Source organism: Pollachius pollachius (genome assembly GCF_949987615.1).
Source record: "Pollachius pollachius genome assembly, chromosome: 2".
Taxonomy (NCBI): domain Eukaryota; kingdom Metazoa; phylum Chordata; class Actinopteri; order Gadiformes; family Gadidae; genus Pollachius; species Pollachius pollachius.
Genome location: NC_136935.1, coordinates 12,326,963 through 12,350,787, shown reverse-complemented (window position 1 = coordinate 12,350,787; position 23,825 = coordinate 12,326,963). Strand labels below are relative to the sequence as shown.

The 23,825-nt window shown below is 44.3% G+C and overlaps 1 protein-coding gene across 2 annotated transcripts; it reads left to right on the top strand.

Annotated features, from left to right (window-relative positions):
* Nucleotides 1-2,879: 2,879 nt before the first annotated feature.
* add3b (adducin 3 (gamma) b) lies at nt 2,880-22,790 on the top strand. 2 transcript variants are annotated; one of them, XM_079731056.1, is made up of 15 exons: nt 2,880-3,033; nt 3,838-4,089; nt 7,842-7,986; nt 9,235-9,386; nt 9,905-9,985; nt 10,259-10,408; nt 11,154-11,297; nt 11,829-11,927; nt 14,248-14,421; nt 16,689-16,976; nt 17,728-17,844; nt 18,792-18,881; nt 19,140-19,263; nt 20,848-20,943; nt 21,386-22,790. In XM_079731056.1, exons 2-15 carry the CDS (start codon nt 3,901-3,903, stop codon nt 21,610-21,612), a joined length of 2,076 nt encoding a protein of 691 aa, XP_079587182.1. In that variant the 5' UTR covers nt 2,880-3,033; nt 3,838-3,900; the 3' UTR covers nt 21,613-22,790. The 2 variants fall into 2 exon arrangements, with proteins under 2 accessions (XP_079587182.1, XP_079587183.1); XM_079731057.1 differs by lacking the exons at nt 2,880-3,033; nt 3,838-4,089 and adding an exon at nt 4,867-4,873.
* The last annotated feature ends 1,035 nt before the right edge of the window (nt 22,791-23,825 follow it).

Sequence of the window (23,825 nt, the reverse complement as noted above, 5' to 3'; positions counted from 1 at the left end):
AGTTATGGCCGAGCGAACGAGGCTGAGTATGTTGGTTACGACCCAAACCACTTCAGCCATGGAGGGGATTGTTCCTTTTCCACTTAACGCGCCGCTGTTCTAGTAAAAAATGACGGTGTGCAACATAAAGTTTTAATCTCTCCTTCAAACCTTCTTGGCGTTAAAACGTTCATTTTTGTGTCAGGTACCAAATCTGCTTCTGTGTGATATTCGCTTCACACTCCTACACTGAGGTTAGCAAAAAGAGAGCGGTCATGAAGTTGAATCAACATTTCGGATAATGATAAACTTACCAATCTCTCTGATTCCTACAGCGCTGATTCCTACAGCCACTCTGCACTCTGTGCAGCTGTTATATCGGAAAGTTTTTAATGCGGCCCTTAATACAGACTGTAGAGTGTATGATTTGATAGTTCTCAGTCGCCCACCTGCCAGTCGCCTCGTATCAAAGCGTCTGCGAAGTGACTCAATATGTAATGCTCACACTGATTCTGGCCCTAGTCCTACAAATTGATGCTGTAGGGACACAGCTGGGGGTTGGACTGGTCCAGCTGGACCTTTGCCTAGATCCTGTTTAAGTAAACCCCACCCTAGACAGCAGATCTTCGTGTGTGTGTTTGTTTATGCATGTGTGTGTGTGTGTGCGTGTGTGTGCGCATGCGTGTGTGTGCGTGTGTGTGTGCGTGCGTGTGTGTGTGTGTGTGTGTGTGTGCGTGCGTGCGTGCGCATGAGCATGTTTTTAGATAGTTCCACATCCTTGAGTAAGGGAAGATATTGACGCAATGTAAATGGTTTTAAGTTTCTTTCATCTGGGTGCCATGGATGTCTGTGCAGTGCGAGTGGGACCACACTACCAGATATGCTGTGTGAAAGGCACTGTGAGAACAAGAAATCAAGTGATCTTACTTGTTCATGTAGCAAAATATTTGACCACCCAACCGTAGACTAATCATAGATCCTCTGTTTAATAGAGTTGCATTTACTGAGGTCTCAGTAGCGGATGTTCTTTTTATGATTGTGGAAATGTGTTTCCCTACTCATGGTCAGACTGTGGTTTATTCTTCAGTAAATATACTGTTCAAACTGCCTATGTCTTCATAAGATCGAAAAATATATAACAGTATAACAGTTCTTGCTGATTTACCATCACCCTAAATCTCTTGGCATTTTTATGGCTCCACTTGTACTTAAAATACACACTTCATTGTATTCAAGTGACAAAAGACTGTGTAGGAATTGTATGGGAATATATGTCCCTTTTATTATTTGGTAATTACATTCATGACAAGTCCAGTCCTTCCTCTATTGCCATAATTGTGAATGCCCTTTTCAATCTCTGGTTAGTGTAATGCAGATCTTGTGAAAGCTGACTCATTCGCATGACTCATTGCATCAAATCCACTCTAAAACTCAAACAAAACTCGAAAGAAAACAACATATTCATTATTTGCCAGATGTTTGATAAAACAAACAAGATTTAAACTTTGAACATGGACTTATCTGAACAGACAGGACAGTTCCAGCTCGGGTCAATGACAGGCCAGGTCAAGATAGAATGGGAATGTTGAGAGAGCGAGTAAGAGTATGTGTGTGTGAGTGTGTGTGTGTGTGTGTGTGTGTGTTTGTGTGTCTGCGTCTGTGTGTGTGTGTGTGTGTGTGTGTGTGTGCGTGTGTGTGTGTGTGTGTGCATGTGTGTCTATGTGTGTGTCTGTGTGTGTATTTAGGTTTCCGTGGCAACGCTGGTGGAACAGGGAGGGAGGGAGTGAGTGAGTGAGTGAGTGAGTGTGTGAGTGAAGGGAGTGTTTCAGAGTGTGTGAGGGAGAGAGAGAGAAAGAGACAGGGGGAGGATGGATGTATGGAGGAAGGGAAGGAGAGAGGGGAGATAGAGGGAGAGAGAGAGGGAAGGGTGGGAGAGAGGAAGGGAGGGGGGAGGGAGGGTTTCAGGGTAACAAGGAGAATTCTGGGGGTTGCATAGCTTTCTGCAGTGAGAAAGTTCTGGTTTTCATTACATCGACCCATATATCCTCTACATATCTGATGCTCCTCCCCCAAGTCCCCTTCCTGGAATTGTTGTCAGTATCTGATCCAATCCTTCACACCGTCTCAAATCTGGATATGTGTGTGTGTGTGTGTGTGTGTGTGTGTGTGTGTGTGTGCGCGTGTGTTTATGTGTGCGTGTGTGTCTGTGTGTGTTTATATGTCACCATACAACAGAGTATTGCTGCATGTGTGCATTCATTAATACATGTGCATGCCATGATTGAATTCATCCATGAAAAGTGTGTTACATTGCAAATATATGTCTACAATCCTTCAAAAGATTGAGTTGGTTTGGTGCTGCTTAAAATGGCTATATTCACTGGTTTCAATATATTTTAAATCCAATCCCATAACAGGAATAGATTCTCAACATAATGAAAATAAAACCTTCATTGTCACTTAAAACATTAACGACTTGTGCTTACTACCCATCCTTGGCAAGGGACATTTTTATTTTGGATTGCTCATGAAGTTTGTTTGGATAGAGTTCAAGTCAAAAGCCGTAGTCAAAAGTCCTCCAAAAAAAGTATCCCTCCAATCATAGACGAATGCTGCAACCTTAGAGGTATTGCATTGTTCGTACCACTCTATTATTACTACTCCATTGTACTGTGTGTATGTGTGTGTGTGTGTGTCTGCGCGCGCGTGTGCGTGTGTGTGTGTGTGCGTGTGTGCCCCAGGTTTTTGTCCCGCCAAGTGTAAAAAGTGCACACAGAGGGCCTAGTTGTGGGTGGATAAATGTAAGTCACATGGTCACTTTTCCTTTTCCCACACAAACACACCCACACTCTCCATGCGGCCGCCCGCTTTCTGCTCAATCTCCCAGTCGGCCAGCCAACCTCCTCCACACGCTGCACGGATGAGCGCTACAACACCGCAGAAATAGTCGAAGATCGATGTTAACAACTGTTTGAATGTTCGAGGATTATCCGGGATAGGAGATTCAATATCCTTGGTATCGTTTATTTTTACTACTGAAGGGTTTCTTTGCAGGTAATTTCTTCTTTTTCTTGGGCTCTTTACAATCTGTTTTCAATCGGTGTTTAGTTAGTAAGTTGTCTGTTTCTTTTGCGGACCAAGGTATACTCACACAAAGTCGAGTTTAATGTTAAACGTTTTTTCGGGGTGTGAAAGTTTGTTGCTGGTTGTTATTTCTCCAAATATCTACACACTACTTTTCGCTTATGACAGGTTTCCATCCCAGTTTGAAATACCTTATTTCCGATTGTAGTATTGCTTTCTTGCATTTGCGCGTACTTCTCCCCAACGCTACAAGCCATCCCCACCCCTCCAGCCGAGCAGATGTGTGAACTCTTTTAAAGTATCTAATTTGCATGCGAGGCCCACTGCTGTGGTCTTTGTATTTGCTTGGTTGTTTGCTTGAGTTGTAGGTAAACCGTTTTTCACTCCATCCCCCAACTCATCTACCCCTAAGCTCAAGAGCCGTTTTGCATTACCTCAATTTGATGGCGGTTGTGTATTGGCGTGTGTGTGTGTGTGTGTGTGTGTTTGTGTGTGTGTTATGCATACGTGAAAAAGAAAACCCCAGCTGAACTCTAGTAGTACAAAGTCTACAGACTCAGATAAACAATACATCCATCGCATGTATAACTAAATTATCTCTTTTAGTTGATCTCTTTTTATTCTATTGTACTGGATGGTTGGAATAAATTCATTGTGAAGTATAAGATAAGTTACAACACATGTTATTACCTTAACAATACCCTTTTTCGTGGATTGCTATCCATAATGTGCTGAGTTTTGACATACTTTCCTCCTCTCTCTTCTGCGACCCAGAGCCTAACCCTCCAGGACGTCCCGACAGGACAGAGACAGAGAGAGGGGAACACATCCAGAGACATGAGTCTAGTTGACGTGAGACCGGCGCCCGGGTCTCTGACCCTCTCGCTGACCAGCAACCACCCCAAAGATCGCTTTGTGGACCGCATCGACCAGGCGGATCGCTCCAGAACCCTGTCCCCGGACCTCAGGGAGGACATCACCATGATGGAGCAGAAGAAGAGGGTCACCCACATCCTCCACAGCCCAGTATGTAGAGCCTAGATCTATATAGATCAGACCGTTCCCCCACAGCCCAGTATGTAGACCCTAGATCTATATAGATCAGACCGTTCCCCCACAGCCCAGTATGTAGACCCTAGATCTATATAGATCAGACTGTTCCCCCACAGCCCAGTACGTAGACCCTAGATCTATATAGATCAGACCGTTCCCCCACAGCCCAGTACGTAGACCCTAGATCTATATAGATCAGACCGTTCCCCCACAGCCCAGTATGTAGACCCTAGATCTATATAGATCAGACCGTTCCTCCACAGCCCAGTATGTCGAGCCTAGCTCTATATAGATCAGACCGTTCCCCCACAGCCCAGAACGTAGACCCTAGATCTATATAGATCAGACCGTTCCTCCACAGCCCAGTATGTAGACCCTAGATCTATATAGATCAGACCGTTCCTCCACAGCCCAGTACGTAGACCCTAGATCTATATAGATCAGACCGTTCCTCCACAGCCCAGTATGTCGAGCCTAGCTCTATATAGATCAGACCGTTCCCCCACAGCCCAGTACGTAGACCCTAGATCTATATAGATCAGACCGTTCCTCCACAGCCCAGTATGTAGGCCCTAGATCTATATAGATCAGACCGTTCCTCCACAGCCCAGTACGTAGACCCTAGATCTATATAGATCAGACCGTTCCTCCACAGCCCAGTACGTAGACCCTAGATCTTTATAGATCAGACCGTTCCTCCACAGCCCAGTATGTCGAGCCTAGCTCTATATAAAACAGACAGGTCCTCCACAGCCCAGTATGTAGACCCTAACTCTGTATAGATCCGACAGATCCTCTACAGCTCAGTATATATATACACAACATAACTCTGTACAGAGCAGACAGATCCTCCCCAGGTAATACATAGACCCTAGCTCTAAATATAACTTTTGGTGTATATTTTCTTGTGCACTGGCAAATGTAGAATCTGCAATCTACTTCTATATCAAAGTGAAGTGCCGTGCCAATGCACATACCCCTACACCCAGTTGGTCCCTAATCCCGCCCTGTGGGTATAAGGTAAATATCAGCGGCAAAGTATTCAGTGTTTTTATTCGCTGGGATTCATGCGGCAGGCGATGGAATGTGTCATTGTTTGGAGACAAGGCGCACAGAAATCGCTCAAATATTCTCTGACACGTTTGAGTTTAAAGTATGTCCTATATACAGCAATCTAACTTTGCTGCCGTTCGTATTCCTAGAAAGAAGGCATGAAGGCAGGATCAATTGCATTTAATCTGCTACTTTGATTCAGTGTTGATTCTAGGCAGCCGCCGCTGTTGTCGGTTATGATCTTCTCAGGATCATAGCTGTTAGTTATCAGGTCATGTGTAATAGACAAAGAACCAGGGACCAGCTACGTAGAATAAGTTAACCAGATCGCGCTCTATTATCAACTCTAATCCACCGTCATCGTGAAGCTCATTAAATAGAAGCAGAGTGCCGAGTAGAGACGCAGGGAACAGACACAGGGTTTCTGAAGTGGATGGAAATAAGATGAGCCCACGCACACATTTTGCCTGCGATTGCGTAACGGGCCCAACAAGTGGAGCGGCCGGCGCGTCGCCATGGGAACTGTAGCATAAGCCGAACGCTATCGAGCCTGACTGCGGAGAGAGACAGAGAGAAAACCTTTTTAGAAGGGGAAGGATTGGTTTCTCAAAGCCACTCTCTGCAGGGGTAAGTTGATAGGCGGTCTTCATATAAACAACAAAGTTCTCTCTCTCTCCTTGAGTCATGTCACACGGAGAGACACATGCCCACGCACACAGACGCACATCAGAGTCAGACTCGCATACAGCCCAGCACAGACAAATGCACGCACTCGTGCACACAAACAGACACACACACACATGCTTGCGCCCACATATACATATCAGAGTCTTGAACAAAAACGCACATATGCCCTCACACAAAAACACACACCCACACACACACACACACACACACACAATGAGATAGATTTTCTTTTTTACTTGTGATACGAAGGCCTGTGATTGTTCACCCCCATCTCCTGAGAAAGAGAAAGGTGGTAAAAGAGAGAGAAATGGGGAAGAGGTTCTAGGTTAGGCTGTGCAAACACACAAAACAAACAGGAATTGCAGTGATATGTTGTCGTGCCCACCTCCATCTCACCTCCTCTCATCATTTCACAGCGGAAAGAGACACATGAGCTCAATCAAAGTGTGTGTGAGATAAATCTGCACCAACCACAACCCATTTTGGTATGCTATGCACTCGAGGCGTGGATACACGCAACATTGCGGCACTAAGCCTTTTTTTTTTTAAGTCTGTTACTATTTGCTACTATTTTACTGTATTGTTATTCAGTAGGTAGAGGGTTGGTGCTAGGTCTGGTAATGGCCTAGAATCTGGGTTAGTTGGGGTTTGAATCTTTGGCCTGGAAGTCGAACACACCATATCCATGGCCTTTTGTCTTTATCTATATCATACCGCTCCTGTCTGAAGTAGAAGGATCACCCATTGTTAAATTGAATCAATTTTATACTTACTTCCCCTCACATTATTTCCTGTAGGAAAGGCAACCTACTGGTTGCCTGTTTAACCCCGGTGGTAACTGATTAGTCCACACTCTCTCTGTTTCTCTCTCTGTCTCTCTCTGTCTCTCTCTGTCTCTCTCTGTCTCTCTCTCTCTCTCTCTCTCTCTCTCTCTCTCTCTCGCGCTCTGTGTGTGAAAGGCCTTTGGTGGCAAAGAAAACACACAATTGACATTGCCAAAGCACTCAAAGTAAAGGAAGGTACCACATAAGTTACAAATTAATACAATTGTGTAAAGTACAATATTCTAAAAATATAAGGACAGGCAAACTATTTAAAAAGCACCATTACAACACAAGGCCATTCGTAGAGCTTTAAAAATAAAGGAAGTGATAGAAAACTGTAAAGGACAAGAAAAAAAAAAAATTGAAATGCAAGAAACATCTTCTATTATTTTTGGAGGACTGATGAGGTACGAGTTATTTCTTGTACCTCACATATTCGGGGAAGTGTTTCAGATCTGTTTTGCATGGAAACTAGAAGCTGCTTCACCATGCTGTGATCAACCCTGGGAACCGTGAGCAGGTTGGTCCCTGATGACCTGAGAACAGCTCTAATAACACACAAACAGATCACACATGTATTTTGGTCCTAACCCATTTAGTGCCTCATACACTTCACTGCTTTATACGATTTGGGACTTTGTGTTTAGTCTGCAATGATGAGATTCAGCACAAGCATTTACTTTTACTTGTTCACCCGTGGCACCAAAAATACTAATTTCAGTTTTATCTTTATTCAGCTTGAGTGAATGATGGCACATCCAGGCATTGATTTGCTCAATGCATGTGATGAGTCAAAAGCATTGGACCATAGTCCCCTGTTGATAAAAAAATGTACATTTGACTATCTTCTGCATCATTTTGGTAGGCTATATTGTTGTTTTTTCAAAATTTTGAAAAAGTGGGAGTATGCAAAGAATTGACATACTCCCACTTGAACAGAAGCAGCCTAGACCAAATCCTTGGTGGACCCCAGATGTGTTTAAAAAAACAAAAATGAGGTAATGGCTGGGATAGAGTTGAATAATCCAACTATTTCCTGGGAATAGGGCCATTGCATGACTGGTCTTCCTCCATTTCTGTAAACATCACTGTCGGTATATCACACTATATCTGACCTGTATACATCATGCATGTCTAAGCTCAACGTCCCTGACTCTGTAGGTGTTTAAAGAGGAGCTGGAGGGCCTGATCCAGGACCAGACTACCAAGGGAAGCAGCCCAGCAGGCCTGCTGGCCTTGCGACACATCGCTGACCTCATCACAGCCAGTACCATGGGGGGCGCCGGCCCCCTCACCTCCCCCAGCAGTACGTGTGTGTGTGTGTGTGTCTGTGCCTTAATGTCTACTTGTGTGTGTGTGTGTGTGTGTTAATGTTTGTGTGTGTTTCCGTCCTTCCAGATATATTAGCGTGTATGTATGTGTCCATGTATATATATGTGTGTTCATTGGTCTATCTGTGTGTGTGTGTCCTTTTTATTTTTGTTGTGTGTCTATGTGTGTGGATCTGTCTTTGTGCGAAACGCGTCTCTCCTCTGGCCTCTGTGCACTGCTGCACTCATCTTTGCTTTCCTTCACTTTATTTCCCGGTCTGAATATGGTTATTGTTCGCCGAGTGAGAGGCTCAGGGCCTTGTGACCAGCGCACCACTCAGCAGCTGAACGGGCCCAAAAGTTGTTGTTGTTGACCACATTCTCCATACAGAATGTTTCTGTTAACTTCCCCCTCGTGCTCGATAGCAGATAGCGGCGCCGTTTCACCCTCTGTGTTGCTTTAAAAACCTTAAAACGTCTCAAGTGTCAGCGATCTGACGAAATATGTAAACACCGGGCACTGGAGCAAAGCCACATCCAAACTGTTTTCTCCCAAAGGTTCTTTTTTTAGGAGGCCATAACCTAGAGAATCTTCTTTTTTTAGTAAATTGCCCTTATTTAGTAATGTGGCATAAAAGTGCCCAAAGCTAGTTGCAAGAGTGGAGGAGAAATGCCACGTTGAGGTTTTCGCCATTTAGGGTATACATAAGGACCATGTGATGTGTGGGCACATTGGGAGGACTCATTCTCACAATTACCCGTTTGTGTGCCGCCAATAGAATAACTGTGTTTTGTAACCAGCAAACACACAGATAAGGGAACATGTGTTAGCTAGATTGGTTTTGCATTCATGTGTACAACACTTGGCATGTTGCTATGGATACAGTCAAATAGATTGGTACTAGTTTACACTGAACGTTAACAAAAGTTAATGTTCAGAAGGTATCAGAGATAGGGTATCCTATAGAAGGGTATTAAAGGCATATGGATGGGGGGCATGGTAGTGTTAGGGTGTACGGCTCTAGTCAAACGGCACTGGGTTCGCTCTCCCAATGTCCGACGCCTAACCTGTGGGCATTGTTGAGTAACCCCTAACTGATGGCCCCTAACGGCTCCTTAATGACATGTAACTCAAATCACTGGCTTTGGATAGGTCTGAAGTTCCTGCTAAATGAATAAATAACAACAATATCCCTATTCATTACTTATCCCTGTTGATTACCTGTATGGTTGTGTTGGTGCAGGCATCGGGGCGGTGACGCCGGTGAACGACCTCCACGCCACCGAGCCCCCGACCTTCGTGAAGGGAGAGAAGCAGAGCCGCTGTAAGCTGGCCAGCCTCTACCGGCTGATGGACCTGTTCAGCTGGGCCCGCTTCACCAGCTCCTACGCCACCGTGAGCACCTCCTCTGAGTCGGCGGTCCCACTGTTTGAATGGGGGACTCCCCCCAGCCCAAAGGCTCTTGAGTTTGAACCCCGCAGTCTAATCTGTAGGGACCTTTGAGCAAGAAGCTTAAGCCCCTACTTGCCCTCTGATGACATGGATGACAAAAAATTAAACAGGACCGGTTCATATGGTTGTACCAAATACAAGTATACAAGTACATCTGGGCTATGCCTGCACTTTCCTTCTGTGGAGTCAGAATATTGCTGTTTCCTTTCTACTGATAGATATGCTTCATCAATAATCAAAAGAAGTTGGAAAGTATAAAACTCCATTAAAAGTGTGGTGATATCTTACCATTTCACTCATGACAAATTACAATATCAGGATGTTTTACCGTATGTACAGTTATAATGGTTGATGATCGAAATGATCGAAAGTCGAAAGAGTAAAAGTCTAAAATAAAATAAAGAGTTTATGCCATCAGAGCCTCATTATAAAGCCTTTGTTTGGTTTTGTTTACTCCAAAGATACGAGTCAGCAAAGAGCAGGATCACATTCTGATGGGTCCCCAGGGTCTGTCCTTTGCGGAGGTCTCTGCAGCCAATCTGGTAAGTAGAATTTCCATCAAGGTATAGCTGGAGGGTTGAAGCGTATCTGTTTGGAAACTAAAAGGAAATAGCTGAATGCCCTACCCCAACGTACCTTGTCGGAAATGAACCGACAGGGACCTATGTATTTCAAGTCATGCCCCAAATGTTTCAGATTGCTATTACCAGGGAAGTGGAAGTAGGTTATGTTCCGTTATCCCCCTGGCTGTTCCGGAAGATGACCACCCCCCTCCTCCTCCTCTAACCTGATCCCCCGCCTCTCGTCTCCCTCAGGTGAAGGTGAACATCGTCGGCGAAGTGGTCGAGCGCGGTTCCACCGATCTGGGCGTGGACATGTTTGGCTTCGCGCCTCACGCCGCCATTTACGCCATGCGCCCTGATGTCAAGTGCATCGTGCACATACACACCCCCGCCACCGCCGCTGTAAGTATGTGTGTGTGTGTGTGTGTGTGTGTGTGTGTGTGTCTGTGTGTGTGTGTGTGTTGGATCTGTAACAGAGATGTAAACAAGATTGAGTGCAGCGCTTCTCGGCTGCCTCGGGGAGGGGATCTGGCAGAGCGCTCCCCGGACCAACGCGCTCCCCCCTGTACACCCCTCATTATGTTCCCTTCCTTGGTCATTAGAGTGATCCACGCCTTTGAGGTTGGCCTGTAAAGGTTTTATAGCGCACAGCAGATGATACACAGACCATCGTTTTAAGTTCAATCCTGTGAGCAGCGGCGTGACGGTGCTTCAGTTGGAGTCGTGACCTTTTTTTATGATGCCTGTTATTTGTGTCTCCGTTTCTGACGGTGCTGTACTGTTGTTATTGAAAAGGTTTAAAGGAAACCCAAACAACAACAAAACAACTTATTACAGTTTACAGGTTACATAATGCTATGAATAGATCCTAGTCCAAATTTCATCTTAAATGCACAAAGTTAAAACATTTTGAATGAGATGAATGAATGAATATGGACTCAAAATGACCCCAGTTTAATGAATGTAATTGCACGCGTTTCCTCTTACTGGCAGACAGACCGGCTACTGCCCCATGTGCGGGAGATGGCGAAATAGGAGCAGCAGCATAGCCAAACAGGATGTTGAATTGTCATTGAATGTTTTGCACCTCCTCGACCATGCCTAAGAGTCATCAGTAAAGAGTCGGTCCTTCCTCGGCGTCCCGCAGGTGTCCTCCATGAAGTGCGGCCTCCTGCCCATCTCCCAGGAGGCTTTGCTGCTGGGCGACCTCAGCTACTTCGGTTACCATGGGGACCTGGATGGCAGGGACGAGAAGATGGCGTTCCAGAAGGCTCTGGGTCCAAACGCCAAGGTAGCGCCCCACATCACAGCCAGATGCTTCCCCACATCTTTTTATATACTTGTTTTGGATGTGTTATTATCGTTATGTAATAACTAATATAATTATTTAGTCATGCTTTATTTCTTAGTATGTAGAGGACCCTTGCCTTGTCATTAGAATTTCACTTTAAAAAATGACCCATGTTATATTTCACATCAGATTTTTGCTATTACACACCTCTAAGGATACTTCTCAGTGCACCTCTAAGGACCTAACTATTGCAATCATTTGCTTATTTAAGTAAACGCTGTTTTCCGAGACCACATACAGTAAATTCCGATATTGGTCATAAAGGAGCAGTTAGGGATTAGGGCGTCTCGGCTTAATGATGCCTACAGGTTAAGACCCAGCCCCTTTTGTCTGGGATACAGAACACCATAGCATGACACTGTCCTGGCCCCGACATAAATGCAGACTTGAACAGACATTTGTAATGGCAGATAGTGCATATAGTATGTATTAATTGACTGTAATGCATGTAACCAAGTGTTCCTTCTATAGGTTGTAGTGCTGCAGAACCATGGTCTGGTGGCTCTGGGAGAAACCATAGAGGAGGCCTTCTACTATGTTTACCACTCCCAGCAGGCCTGCGAGATTCAGGTACAACAAAACCCTTTGTTTACATTACTCTGTGGCACAGAACTGTGTCACGGTTTTTCCAAGATGGATGACTGCATGGTTTGGTTTGAGTCTGCATTACTTCTTGATCATTTTCGCGTACAGTTTAATATGATTCCTTTTTCCGGTTGACTCATCATTGGCTAACAGCTCAAAACCACCCTAACCAGCTTCATTAGCAAAGAAAAAGAAAGGTTGATGAATAGAGTACACACATAAATGTATTGCAAAAAGGTGTTAAATCGGTTATGTATATGGAAATATTTTTCTAACTTTGTCGTGATCATCCTCGTTGATTTTATTTATGACCAGGTGTCTTGGTCTATTTCCAAAATTGTCAAATAGACTAAACCAAACAATTCTAGACATCAGGGTGTACCGGTGGTGTTCGTTTGCCTCACTGCGTAGACGGTACTGTGTACTGTTATTCTATGTGGAGTGGCTGCATGATATGGTAACATATGTTCGATTCTACTCTTTAACATATTCATAATGCAAATCCGTTCTTGGCTCTAAACTTGGAGAAAGCGCTTTAAGGACACAATGCACTGCAGCACGGCTATTTTTAGTCTTTGAAGGCATCACCTGTGCTGAAAGTGAAGTGCACAATATGCTAAGTCTGTGTGTGAGCAGAGCTTGTTTAAATATGTGATCTAGAGTCTGCTTTCCATAGCCTGGTGGAGCCAATGCTGTTCAGACCCTTCCTTTGTTAGCTCTGCGTGCCGCAAGGGCTTCGCTGTTTGGACTGCATCTCTTTCTGAGCTGCTTTCATATTTGCTCCTACGCCTCAACAATGAGACAGCTGCACTCACACCTCATACAGGGATGTAAGGTAGAATGTAAGGCCAGCTGGACATTATTGAAAATGAAACCCCTTGAATCACCCTGTACAGTATCCCGCTTATTACACAGCTACCCACTAAAGAAATCAATCCTGTGCACATAATATAACAACCAAAATGTATTAAAAAATGATTAAATTGCTTCTGCTAAAATACAAATGTGCAGTTTGATTCTACAGTGGAAGAGCTGCAGCCATAGCAACGGCCTGTTGTTCCAACAAGCAGCGCACTTCTTTTCAGAAATAACTGACTGACTGGTGTATATATATATTTATTTATTATTATTTATTTATTTATAAACGTACACAAATACACATGCTTACACACCCAACGTATAGATGGCATGTGCCTGTTCTATATAACGGCCCATTTTGCCCATTTTTTACAACTTGTTAAACTTCAAATACAGAAACACGTGATGTACTTTTATGGGGGCATGATGGTGTAGTGTTTAAGGTGTGGTCCAGCTGCAGGGCACTGGGTTGGTTACCCCCACATCTGCAGCCTAACCTGTGGGCCTCCTAGAGCAGGGGGCCCGAACCACCTTATCTGCTCCTTAATGTCCTTTCAATGAATTCACAGTAAGACACTTTTAATAAAAGCATTTGCCAAATCACTAAATAATCGCGTAGACATTGCATTGCACAGGACATTCACAGATTGACCATTTGGGCTTAGCATCTCCGAGCTTTGAGCTCGTGGCTGGCCGTACCATAAGACATACAGGAAGTAGAGGTGGTCGATGTCACAAGTCAGACAAGTGTATGAAGGGGAACGCAAACGAGAGGATCCGACTCAGGGTAGGGGAACCAAGAGCTGATTCAGGGTAGGTGAACCTAGACCTGACTATGACCAGGCGTACCAAGACCTGACTAAGCAGGTGAACCCAGACCTGACTATGGGAAGGTGAACCCAGACCTGACTATGAACAGGTGAACCCAGACCTGACTATGTGAAGGTGAACCCAGACCTGACTATGAACAGGTGAACCCAGACCTGACTATGGGAAGGTGAACCCAGACCTGACTATGGGAAGGTGAACCCAGACCTGACTATGGGTAGATGAACCCAGACCTGACTATAAGCAGGTGAACCCAGACCTGACTATGGCTAGCTGAACCCAGACCTGACTATGGGAATGTGAACCCAGACCTGACTATAAGCAGGTGAACCCAGACCTGACTATGGGTAGCTGAACTCAGACCTGACTATGGGAAGGTGAACCCAGACCTGACTATTGGAAGGTAAACCCAGATCTGACTATGGGTAGGTGAACCCAGATCTGACCCACGGAAGGGGATCCCAGATCCGATGTTATCATCTTCGGTGCTCTGCCTGCAGGGCTGCTGGTTCTCAGTAAAACAGCACGCCAACCAGTGGGATGTTCCTTTACGCAAACAAAAATGTATGAGCTGTGCGGCGTTTTCATTGGATCTCATCTCCATCTTGTCTCTCTCCAGGTCGGAGCACTGAGGTGCTCTGGGGGAGTGGCCAACCTGGTGGTGCTGGACCGTGATAGGCTGAAGCCGCGGACGCAGGGGGTTGCGGCGGGAGGCGTCACCATTGACAACGAGCTCAAGTGGAAGGTGGGCGAGGCCGAGTTCGAGTCCCTCATGAGGATGCTAGACAACCTGGTGAGTGACCTCTGACCTCTCCACACCCACTGTGTTACCCATGATGTTTCCTCCTCCTCCTGCCTCTCCCTCCTCAACTTCCTTGGGATGTTTCTGATTACACAACGCGAAAAACAGTGGATCCGAAGGAGAACGACGTGCATGCATACTTTCATTTATTTTATTTTATTTTTACATATCCTGTCAGTCCTATTGGCAGATGTTGTTTGGGTAAAATAGCTGGAAGCTATGTGTGAAATTAATTGGCGTCATTTTCTTAACTCTCCCTTAAACCAAACAACATGAAAGAAACCCCATGTCTGACCTAGTTCTGCAATAGTTTCAGTACGTGGGAGCACTTTTATCTTTACCGTCGCAATGCCACGACCGCTATTGGTTACATCCATCAATCCATCAAACCGCTACACTGTCTTTATCGGCCAATGACAAGTGCCCGATGATGAAGTACATGTTCAATCCTCTTAACAAGTGCCTATGTGTGTGTGTCTGCATGTGTGTCCGTGTGTGTGTGTATGTGCAAATGTGGTGCGTGTGTGTGTGTTTATACTACATTATATGTTTAAAGAGAGTGGGTTGTGGTAGCTATTTGTGGTCTGTTGGGTGGTGGGGGTGCTGGTGCTGGTGGTGGTGGGGGCTGCAGCTGTGATCAGAACACATATCCCCCCCTCCCCCTACACACACACACACACCCCTTCCTTCCTCCTCACTTCCAGATGGCATGGAGCACTGTATGGAATGAACACACACACACACACACACACACACACCAGTCGGTGGGCTGGTCTTGGTTTGCCGTCTGATATGTTTTTAACAGTTTTCTCTGAAAAATTGACCGCGGCGTCACCCACTAGCTCCACCACCCTAATCCCCCTTCTTGCTCCCTCAACACAGTGCGTACTGGTTTGATATATTTATGCTATATAGAGAGTTTTTACCATGCCTTGAAGCCCTCTAGTGCAGTTCTTCCCAGCATGTGACTTTAGGTGAGGACACCAACTTGTCATCAAGACCTTTTGCGGCCCACCTCATATGCAAACGGTATAGAGCAGAGAACGTCACAGGCAGGGGCTGAGCAAAGACCGCCAGCACCCCCTTAATGCACAATTATTACTGCAAGAAGCCGGTGGGAAACAGTGGGAAGAACAAGTCTACGCCGCTTCTATGACGTTAGTTTGTTTATAAAGAAAACACAAATTAACAAGAAACATAACAAAAACAAGAGAAACTTGATAATGGAAAACATGATTGAATACCCAAATCGCCACTATATTGTTAATACAAAGCCATCATAATATGTTTACTAAACAAAATTAACAATGTATATTTTTTCAGTCGTCCATGTTGTTTTTCCTATTATTATTAACTTGTCTATTTCAAGAACATAATCCCACGCAGCAGCATGCATGCGTACGACAAACATTCTGCTCTAGTGCGCACAGAGAGAGAGAGAGAGGAGAGATCATCTGAGGATGAGGCTCTCGCTGGGAAGTTAGAGAGACTCGAATGTTCTAACGTTATACCAGCAAGAAAAGCTTTATTTAGCCTTTAGCTATATTTCAGCTTTTCGAACAAAAAGGATGCTTAACAACAGCAAACAGGGATACATTTACCAACAACATAAAGTGGTCGAAGAAGACAAACAGGCAAATATATACTGTGCTAAAACAAGGGGAACATATACAATATTAGTATATGCTACTTGTGAACCTCCTGAGATGGCGCAATTTGATTGGTTCGCTATATCTGGATATTGGGCAATATCCCATGATTGAGATCTCAAACTCGGGATAGCATGACGGTCATCTCGTCACGCTAATAAAAACTAATAAAACGCTAATAAAAACAAATAAATGTCGGCAAAAATTGTTATCTTGTTTAATTTTGGAGTGTTCAGGTAGTATATACTAAGACAATTATTCACCTCGGGCTCCGCTATTCCCCACTATTCACTTCACCCTCGGCGAATAATTGTTAAATATAACCCTATTAAAGAATACTTTAATACTGCAATTCAGACAATACAACAACGATTATGCACTTTTTCTTATGAAAACGCCAAACTAAGCTACCGACCAGTCTACTCATCGACTCCAGTTGTTTGGTTCTTTAGAAACCAAATCGCACGGCCCTTTTTGTGGCCACTCCAGTCCTGATCTCATGATTAGATGGTTCTCTGCTATGTAGAAGCCGGGATGGAAGAAAAGTGTTTCCTTTTTGCCTTTACGTGTACACTAAAACAAAGAGTGTCTCTCCCTCTGAACCTCCAGGGGTATCGCACCGGCTACTCCCACCGCAACCCCATCGTGCGGGAAAAGCCGCCGTCCAAGAACGACGTGGAGATCCCGGCCACGGTGTCCGCCCTGTCCCTGGTCGGGCTCTGCGGCGGCGTTGCCGATGGCGACCCCGGCCAGATGCTGGCCAGCCCGATGAAGCTCCTGGCCCAGAAGCAGCAGAAGGAGAGGACCCGCTGGCTCACCTCGCCCCACAGCTACCTGAAGGTCCATGTCCCGGAGCGTTCCGCCAGCGGGGAGTGCAGCCCCCGCACCAAGACCACCGTGAGTACCGCTTGGCACCGCTTTTCATCCACACATATTTATATACATATAGAGAGGGACTCATTGAGCAGTAGGTGGTTTAATCCAACGCACCCATCAAAGCATACAATCAGGACTGGAGATGGAATTACTACAAACACAAAGTAAATGCCTTGGAAGCACATCTGGAAAGAGTAGCCATAGAAGTCCGAAAACAAGGTTAATCATTTGTCAGCAGTCTACCAAATTGTTATATATGTTGCTTTGGCGGAAGGTTTCTGCCAAATTAGTAAATATTGTGTAATAAAATAGTTTGTCTGTACGGTTCCCAGGCAAAGTAAAGAAACAAATAACTGTAGGTTGCTTTTGATGACTGTGTCTACTAGATTATGAAATATTAGTTAATAATACCGTGAGAATTAATACAAACTGGTCTTCGAAGCCTTCTGGTATTTTGAGTTTATGCAAAAATTTATAACGACAGGCAAAGCTTACTGACAGTTTGGTGTGTGTGTGTGTGTGTGTGTGATGATAGTGCATTCAATGTTTACTCTAGACCCTCCCAACCAGCCATTCTGAACAAACCCAGACTCCTTTATATTCCTTGATATAACACTGCCCCCTTGTGGACATTTGGTAAATTACCGTTGGAAGATATTGAATCCAATGATAAGAATAAATCCAACTGTCAAAAATGTAATTTGAACATTGTGTTTACCCCCCCTAAAAAAGAATCTGCCGCTCACAATCTCTGGTTTATTTTCTATTTCAGTGGATGCAGTCTTCTGAGCCGGGCACAAACAGGGGCACCCCCATAAAGATTGAGGATCTCAACCAGTTTGTTCCTCTCAACACCAACCCCACAGATGTTCTGGACAAGAGGAACAGGGTCAGTTGGACAATACATAACTTTTACTTACACTTAACACATCACATATTCCAAAAAACTGACGTACAGTATTAATAGTTCAAAAATGGACATACAGTTGACCCTTACCTGGTGTAATGGTGTTAGACTCTGCTGAAGGGTTTGGGGTTCAAAATCCAATGTATTTAGTGTAAAAGAAAGTATTGATGTTAAAATGGTGTAACACCCTAATGTAATCCTGCCTTTCTTCTTAAGTCTTCATAAGTGTTGGTTTGAGGAGCTGTGGTTTTTCCTTGGCCTTTAGAGGGCTTAGGGTTCGGTCTTATACTCTCGTCCTCCTGCGAAGCCTGTTGAGACTGGAACTCTGATTAAGGGCCATACAAAAAAAATTGGCTTGACTTGACAGTAATGTAAATATGGCTACCAGCATGCAGTCAACTGTGCTGTCTGTGATTGGCCTTGCCCTCAGCTCTTTAGGTTTCTCACTGTTGCCCTCCCAAACGGCAGCAACTTTGCATCCTCCATTATGTAAAAGACTCACCGCTAAACTCATTCCTCAAGCAAATTAATATTGATTTGATACAAACACCAGCCCTTCAGGCCCCTGCTCTGGGTTTCACACATAATCAATCACAGAGTCCCCGGCCATTACTGAAAGACCTTATCAGCTGACGGAGCGAATGTAGCCACCACTTGCTCCTCCACAAGGCCCAATGCTGGAAGACATCGAGAAAGTTATGTTAATGTAGAGTGGAAGGGCGATAGGAACTGGTGGTCAGGTGTTTTAACTCTCAAACCCAAGGGTTCCGTGTTCGAACCCCAATGTCCACATTTGTAGGCATCCTTGTTTAAGACGGCAACTAACCGACCCGCTCCTCAAAGGCATGTAACAAATACAATTTGACTGTCCCTTTGGTTAAAGGTTCTGCTGCATGATAATGTAAGTGTGTGTGTGTATGTTTTTGTAGATACGGGACCAGAACAGATGCGATCAGATGACGCCGGGACCCAAGTCTCAATTACTGGCTGGCATCGTAGTGGACACCATAAAAGGACCTGTGAGTGTTTGATATATTTTAAATATTGAGCATACTTATAATGCAGTGTAGCCCGTTTAAGAGTCCCCAGGTCCAATCACACATTCATGGATGAATGGAAGAATGTAGTTCTAAAGAAAACTTCTTGGTTTATTGTTTTTGTTTTCTTCAAACAACCACAGAGGTTGACTTAAGTTAGCTTGGCAGCAGCTCCACATTAGGGACTGCCGGCCCATCCTCCGTGTTTGTTTTGATAACGCCTCCCTCTGTGCGGTCCAGGCCTTCATCGTGGAGGACGAGGAGCTGACTCGCTCCCTGCCCCCCAACCCCTTCAGCGGTCTGACGGAGAGAGAGCTGATGGAGTACAAGAACGCTGTGGAGCGGAGGCAGCAGGGCCACGAAGGTACACCTCCTACCTCCACCAACACCTACCTCCTTCATAGTACAACTACTACTACCAGCTAGGGCTGGGCGATATGGACCAAAAGTCATATCTCGATATCTTCAAGCAGAATATCGATATAAGATAAATATCGATATTTGTCGAGGGGGGGGGGGGGGGTAGAATTGAACACAGTTTGATGGTTGAATAAACCGTAGACTAGACACTGCCTCTGCCTCGTATTTGAGAACATTATAATATATAATATCACGGCCAAAAGCTGTGTGCGCCTCCGAAATATTATGAATCGTAACGACTGCGTGTGGGGGGGGGGGGGGGGGCGTTGCTAGGTTACTTGTTTATGTTTTATGTTTGGGTCTCGCGGAGTGAGAAACCTTGAAGTTAGTTACTGTGGGGTTACCGTTATTACTATACCTACCTACCGTTTGGATTTACCATTACTATTCCTACCGTACAGAAATGAATACAGTTTGATGGTTGAATAAACCGTGGACTAGACACTGCCTCCGCCTCGTATCATTATAATATATAATATCACGGCCAAAAGCTGTGTGTGCCCCCAGAATATTATGCACAGAATTGCAACCCTTTGGTTGCGACAGTTTTTAAGCACTCTCTACAAATTACGTGAATTTGTAATTTGTCAGACACCTTATATCCAAACCATTTCCATACTATGGAGCCGTTGGTCTTTCGCTTACAAACAAGCTCCCATGGAGCCGCTTGTGCCGGCGGACTCCATGTTTCGCGATTTCAAAAAGTGACGTGAGTGGAAGGGTCGGGGGGGGCAGAGACTGTGTGTGTGAGCCAGAGGCAGGGCGGGAGAGACATAAGCAGAGTTACGAAATAGCAGGCACGGTTCGAAACTGCTGTTATTTGGAACAAATGTGCTGTAATTTCAACGCAAATTAAATTATATCGATGTTGACGATATGGTCTCGTTCCATATCGCGTTTGAAAAAATATCGATATATATAATTTAAATATCGATATATCGCCCAGCCCTACTACCAGCCACCTTCTACATATAACCACCTACACTGCTACCACAACCTATCTCCTACATAGTACCACAGCCTACACTACTACAACTACCACCACCTACACCACTTCTACCACCATCACCAGCCAATACGGCATACCGCTAGTCCCATTTGTAACCCCAGCACCTCCACCCGCACCAATACTGCACAGCCTAGTATTACCACTAGCTCCGGTACTCTCCAGTATTAGCCGTTATTTAGCCAGACTGAATTATTTCTTTGGTCTTTGGGATTTGACAGTTTTTTCCCTATTTAGACTTCTTACCTAAAAACACTCTGATGCACTTAGGGTAGAGCGTTGGAAATCATTTCTGCTCTCGATATGATCGTCATAATATAGATGCAACCAAACATTCATCCTCAAACGTAGGTGTTTTGCAGACAACTTGTCATGTATATTACCACTAATACATATTCGCACTGCACTGACTTGCTAGAGCAACACATTCTGCGATGAATGACCACTAAGGGTGATGAAGCGACCTCTAAGAGTATGACTGACCTCTAAGCGTGATGACAACTGACTGACTCCTCGCCACAGATACGGACGACCTCACGGACGCTGATGAGATGACCACGTTTGACGGCTCCACCATCTCGCTCTCCCTCTCTCCTCTGATGACGCCCGCCAAGAACGGTACAACAAGTGTGATGACTAAATAGTCTGGCTTTTGATAGTGTTGTCACTATTAACCTGTTACCATATATATGAGGGCAAATGCACTGATTGGTGACCAGGAGAATGAACTCCCTTCATACTCCTTTTTTTAAAAGGCCACCAAAACAGGTTGATTCATAAAGATTAAATCTCTTTCTCGGTAGTTCCTGCCACAGATGACACGGTCAAACTCCAGTAGAGTTTATTTGTAAAGCCTCTAATCATATTTATAGCCTCAAAGGGCTTCTTATCCCCACATTATACGACACCCCTCAACCCTTAACACAAAGGGCTAATAAATAATAGAAGAAGGATCCCTTTTCCCAAGGCTGCTTAGCAGGGCAATAGGCACCCAATGGGCAGACATGTAATCCTGGCCAAAATTGTAGATTTAACTGTTTTTCTTTGTCTGTCTCCCTAGATGCCGTAACAAACGGGCGGAACCACTTGGGGGATGACGAGGAGGAGGAGGAGCTGAGCCTCAAGGTGTCCAAGCTCAGCGTGAGCACGGCGGACACAGTCGAGATCACCATGACAACCGCGGAGAAGATAGGGGACGCCCAAAGCGAGAATAAGAAGAAGAAGAAGAAGTTCCGCACTCCCTCGTTCCTGAGGAAGAGCAAGAAGAAGGAGAAAGTCGATGTATAAGCTAATGGATAAGATAGGTGGGGCTGGATGAATCTTGTATTGGATCTCAATACTTAGTCGCAGTACATTCCTTTGCTTTTATGAAAGCGGACCAAGAAAATTAAGCTAACTGAAATGTACATTGTCAAACAGTGTTCTGTACGATATTGTGGTTTTACTTTCTCACTTTTGCTTGACTTACTGAGTGGAAAGTGGATGGTCGTGGTTTTCTGAACACCTACATGTTGAATCCAGTACTATATGTTGTGGTTTCCCAATGGAACTGGCTTCTTTAGACACTAAATAGACGTCAATGTTATCATCAATGCAGTATCATATGGCCTTTTGGATATTATATACAAAGTTAAAGTCTTTTGGCTTATTTTTAATGTTTGTACGACGACTACCGATTATCTACATTTAAGGGGTAGCTGTTAAGTCGATACAGTGTGATGGTGGGTAGTTATTTAAACTTTAAAGTGAAGATCATTTATAACCTGTGTCTGGGCCTATTTTTTTTTTATACTGCAGTGTAATGGTAAATGCTTGTTTTATATCCTATCATATGTTTTAAATAGTTTAATTGTTTGATTGGTTCATATCGTATACCTATAACAATTCAAACGCACCACTAATAATACAGAAAAGCTATGTGTGTTTTCATATATGTGTGAATTGTTTTTTTACTTGACTGCTACTTGTATGTAATATGACAGAAAAGTAAAGTGTAAGTAAAATGTATTGGATAGCAATGAGAAGGGGTAGTAGAGTAGATAAGATGAAGAAGATGACATGAATGTGAACGTTTGACTGTCAAAGGGAGGCGCCATGTCTGGATTGTTCCAAACGTTTTGAAATCAGAATGCAAGTTGATGGCAATATTCTGTGGGAAGGACATTTTTTCAAAAACATCCCAAGCTCAAAAAATGTGAATGACCTGCTTTGACCCAAAGGGTTGAAACTGATTTGCTGTGAATAGTAAACCAAATAGCGCAACGGTCACAACGTTGGAAATTTGCTATGACATTAAAAATGTAAACCTGTGCATTTCGACATGTCTTTTGTAATGTCGCCTTTCATTGTATATTCTACATTTGAATTCATAACAAGTATAAACCGTACCTGATATTGCTAAAGATAATTGTTTATGCCAGTGGTTGTCTAATGCTTGCGTTTTGTTAACTACAATAAACACCTCCGGTTTTTCTTGACCTAATAGGTTTCCTTCATATTACTAAATGTGACTGTATTGCCTTGATTGAGATTCAAATAGATGAATATATATTCAATTCAGATAGTTGGCACTATTTTGTCATTTAGCAGACACTTGAATAAAGTGAGATGCCGTGAATCCAAATAAATTTCATTGAGAAGCTGGTAGGATATCATGATTGCCCTCTAAAATAAATACATTCCTCACATTTCATACATCTGTTCAGCAGTTCTTTTGTCTCCTTCAAACCCGTACGTGGGTCAAAGGTCAACAACGAGTCTCACATGAATTAAAGCTTTTTACTCTAAAACAAAGCAAACGCAATGACACCGGCCCCTCCCCAAACCCTTTCAGTGATAATTGTGGTGTGTGTGTTTGTGTTTGTGTGTGTGTGTGTGTGTGTGTGTGTGTGTGTGTGTGCACACGTGGCTGTATAATCAGGCGGTTGCCGGCGTGTGAATGGTCACCATGGTTACCCCACCGAGAGGGTCTACGGAGACAAAGGGGGGATTTGGTGTCGCCAACAGGTGTTCCTTCAGCTAGCTACGAGGGAGTGGCAGGACCCATACCTTCCCAAGAACCACCCCTACCCCCTGGCTAAAGATATCCACTAGTTAGTTATCACGTGTTTCAAAGGGGGCCTCAACCAAGCAGCTGCACTTCATGTATTGTGTTAAGCAAAAATAGAAATATATATATTCAATGTACGTTTGTAGGTGAGCAAGAAAAGGGGTAAGGGGGCATCTTGCTGATTGATGGCTACAGGATAGAAAAGGACAATGGGACTCAAACCCAAAACTGTTCACCTGGAAATCAAACACCCTGAACCACAGTCAAAAGTACTGGCCACCTCAAAATAACAGCGGATCGCAGACCAAACCAAACGGAAAGACGGAACTCAAAGGTGAAATATGAGACACAGGCGAGGAAGGGGTTGGAATAAAAATAAGTATAAGGGAAAAAAGACCCCCCTCCCTCTTTACTACAACGTAAACACACACGGGCAGAACAATCAGTAAGG

Coding starts and splice junctions, on each gene's coding strand:
- add3b (XM_079731056.1), top strand. CDS start 3,901: ATGAGTCTAGTTGACGTGAGACCGGCGCCCGGGTCTCTGACCCTCTCG. Junction 18,882..19,139: donor TGGACACCATAAAAGGACCT/GTGAGTGTTTGA, acceptor TGTGCGGTCCAG/GCCTTCATCGTGGAGGACGA. Junction 19,264..20,847: donor GAGGCAGCAGGGCCACGAAG/GTACACCTCCTA, acceptor TCCTCGCCACAG/ATACGGACGACCTCACGGAC.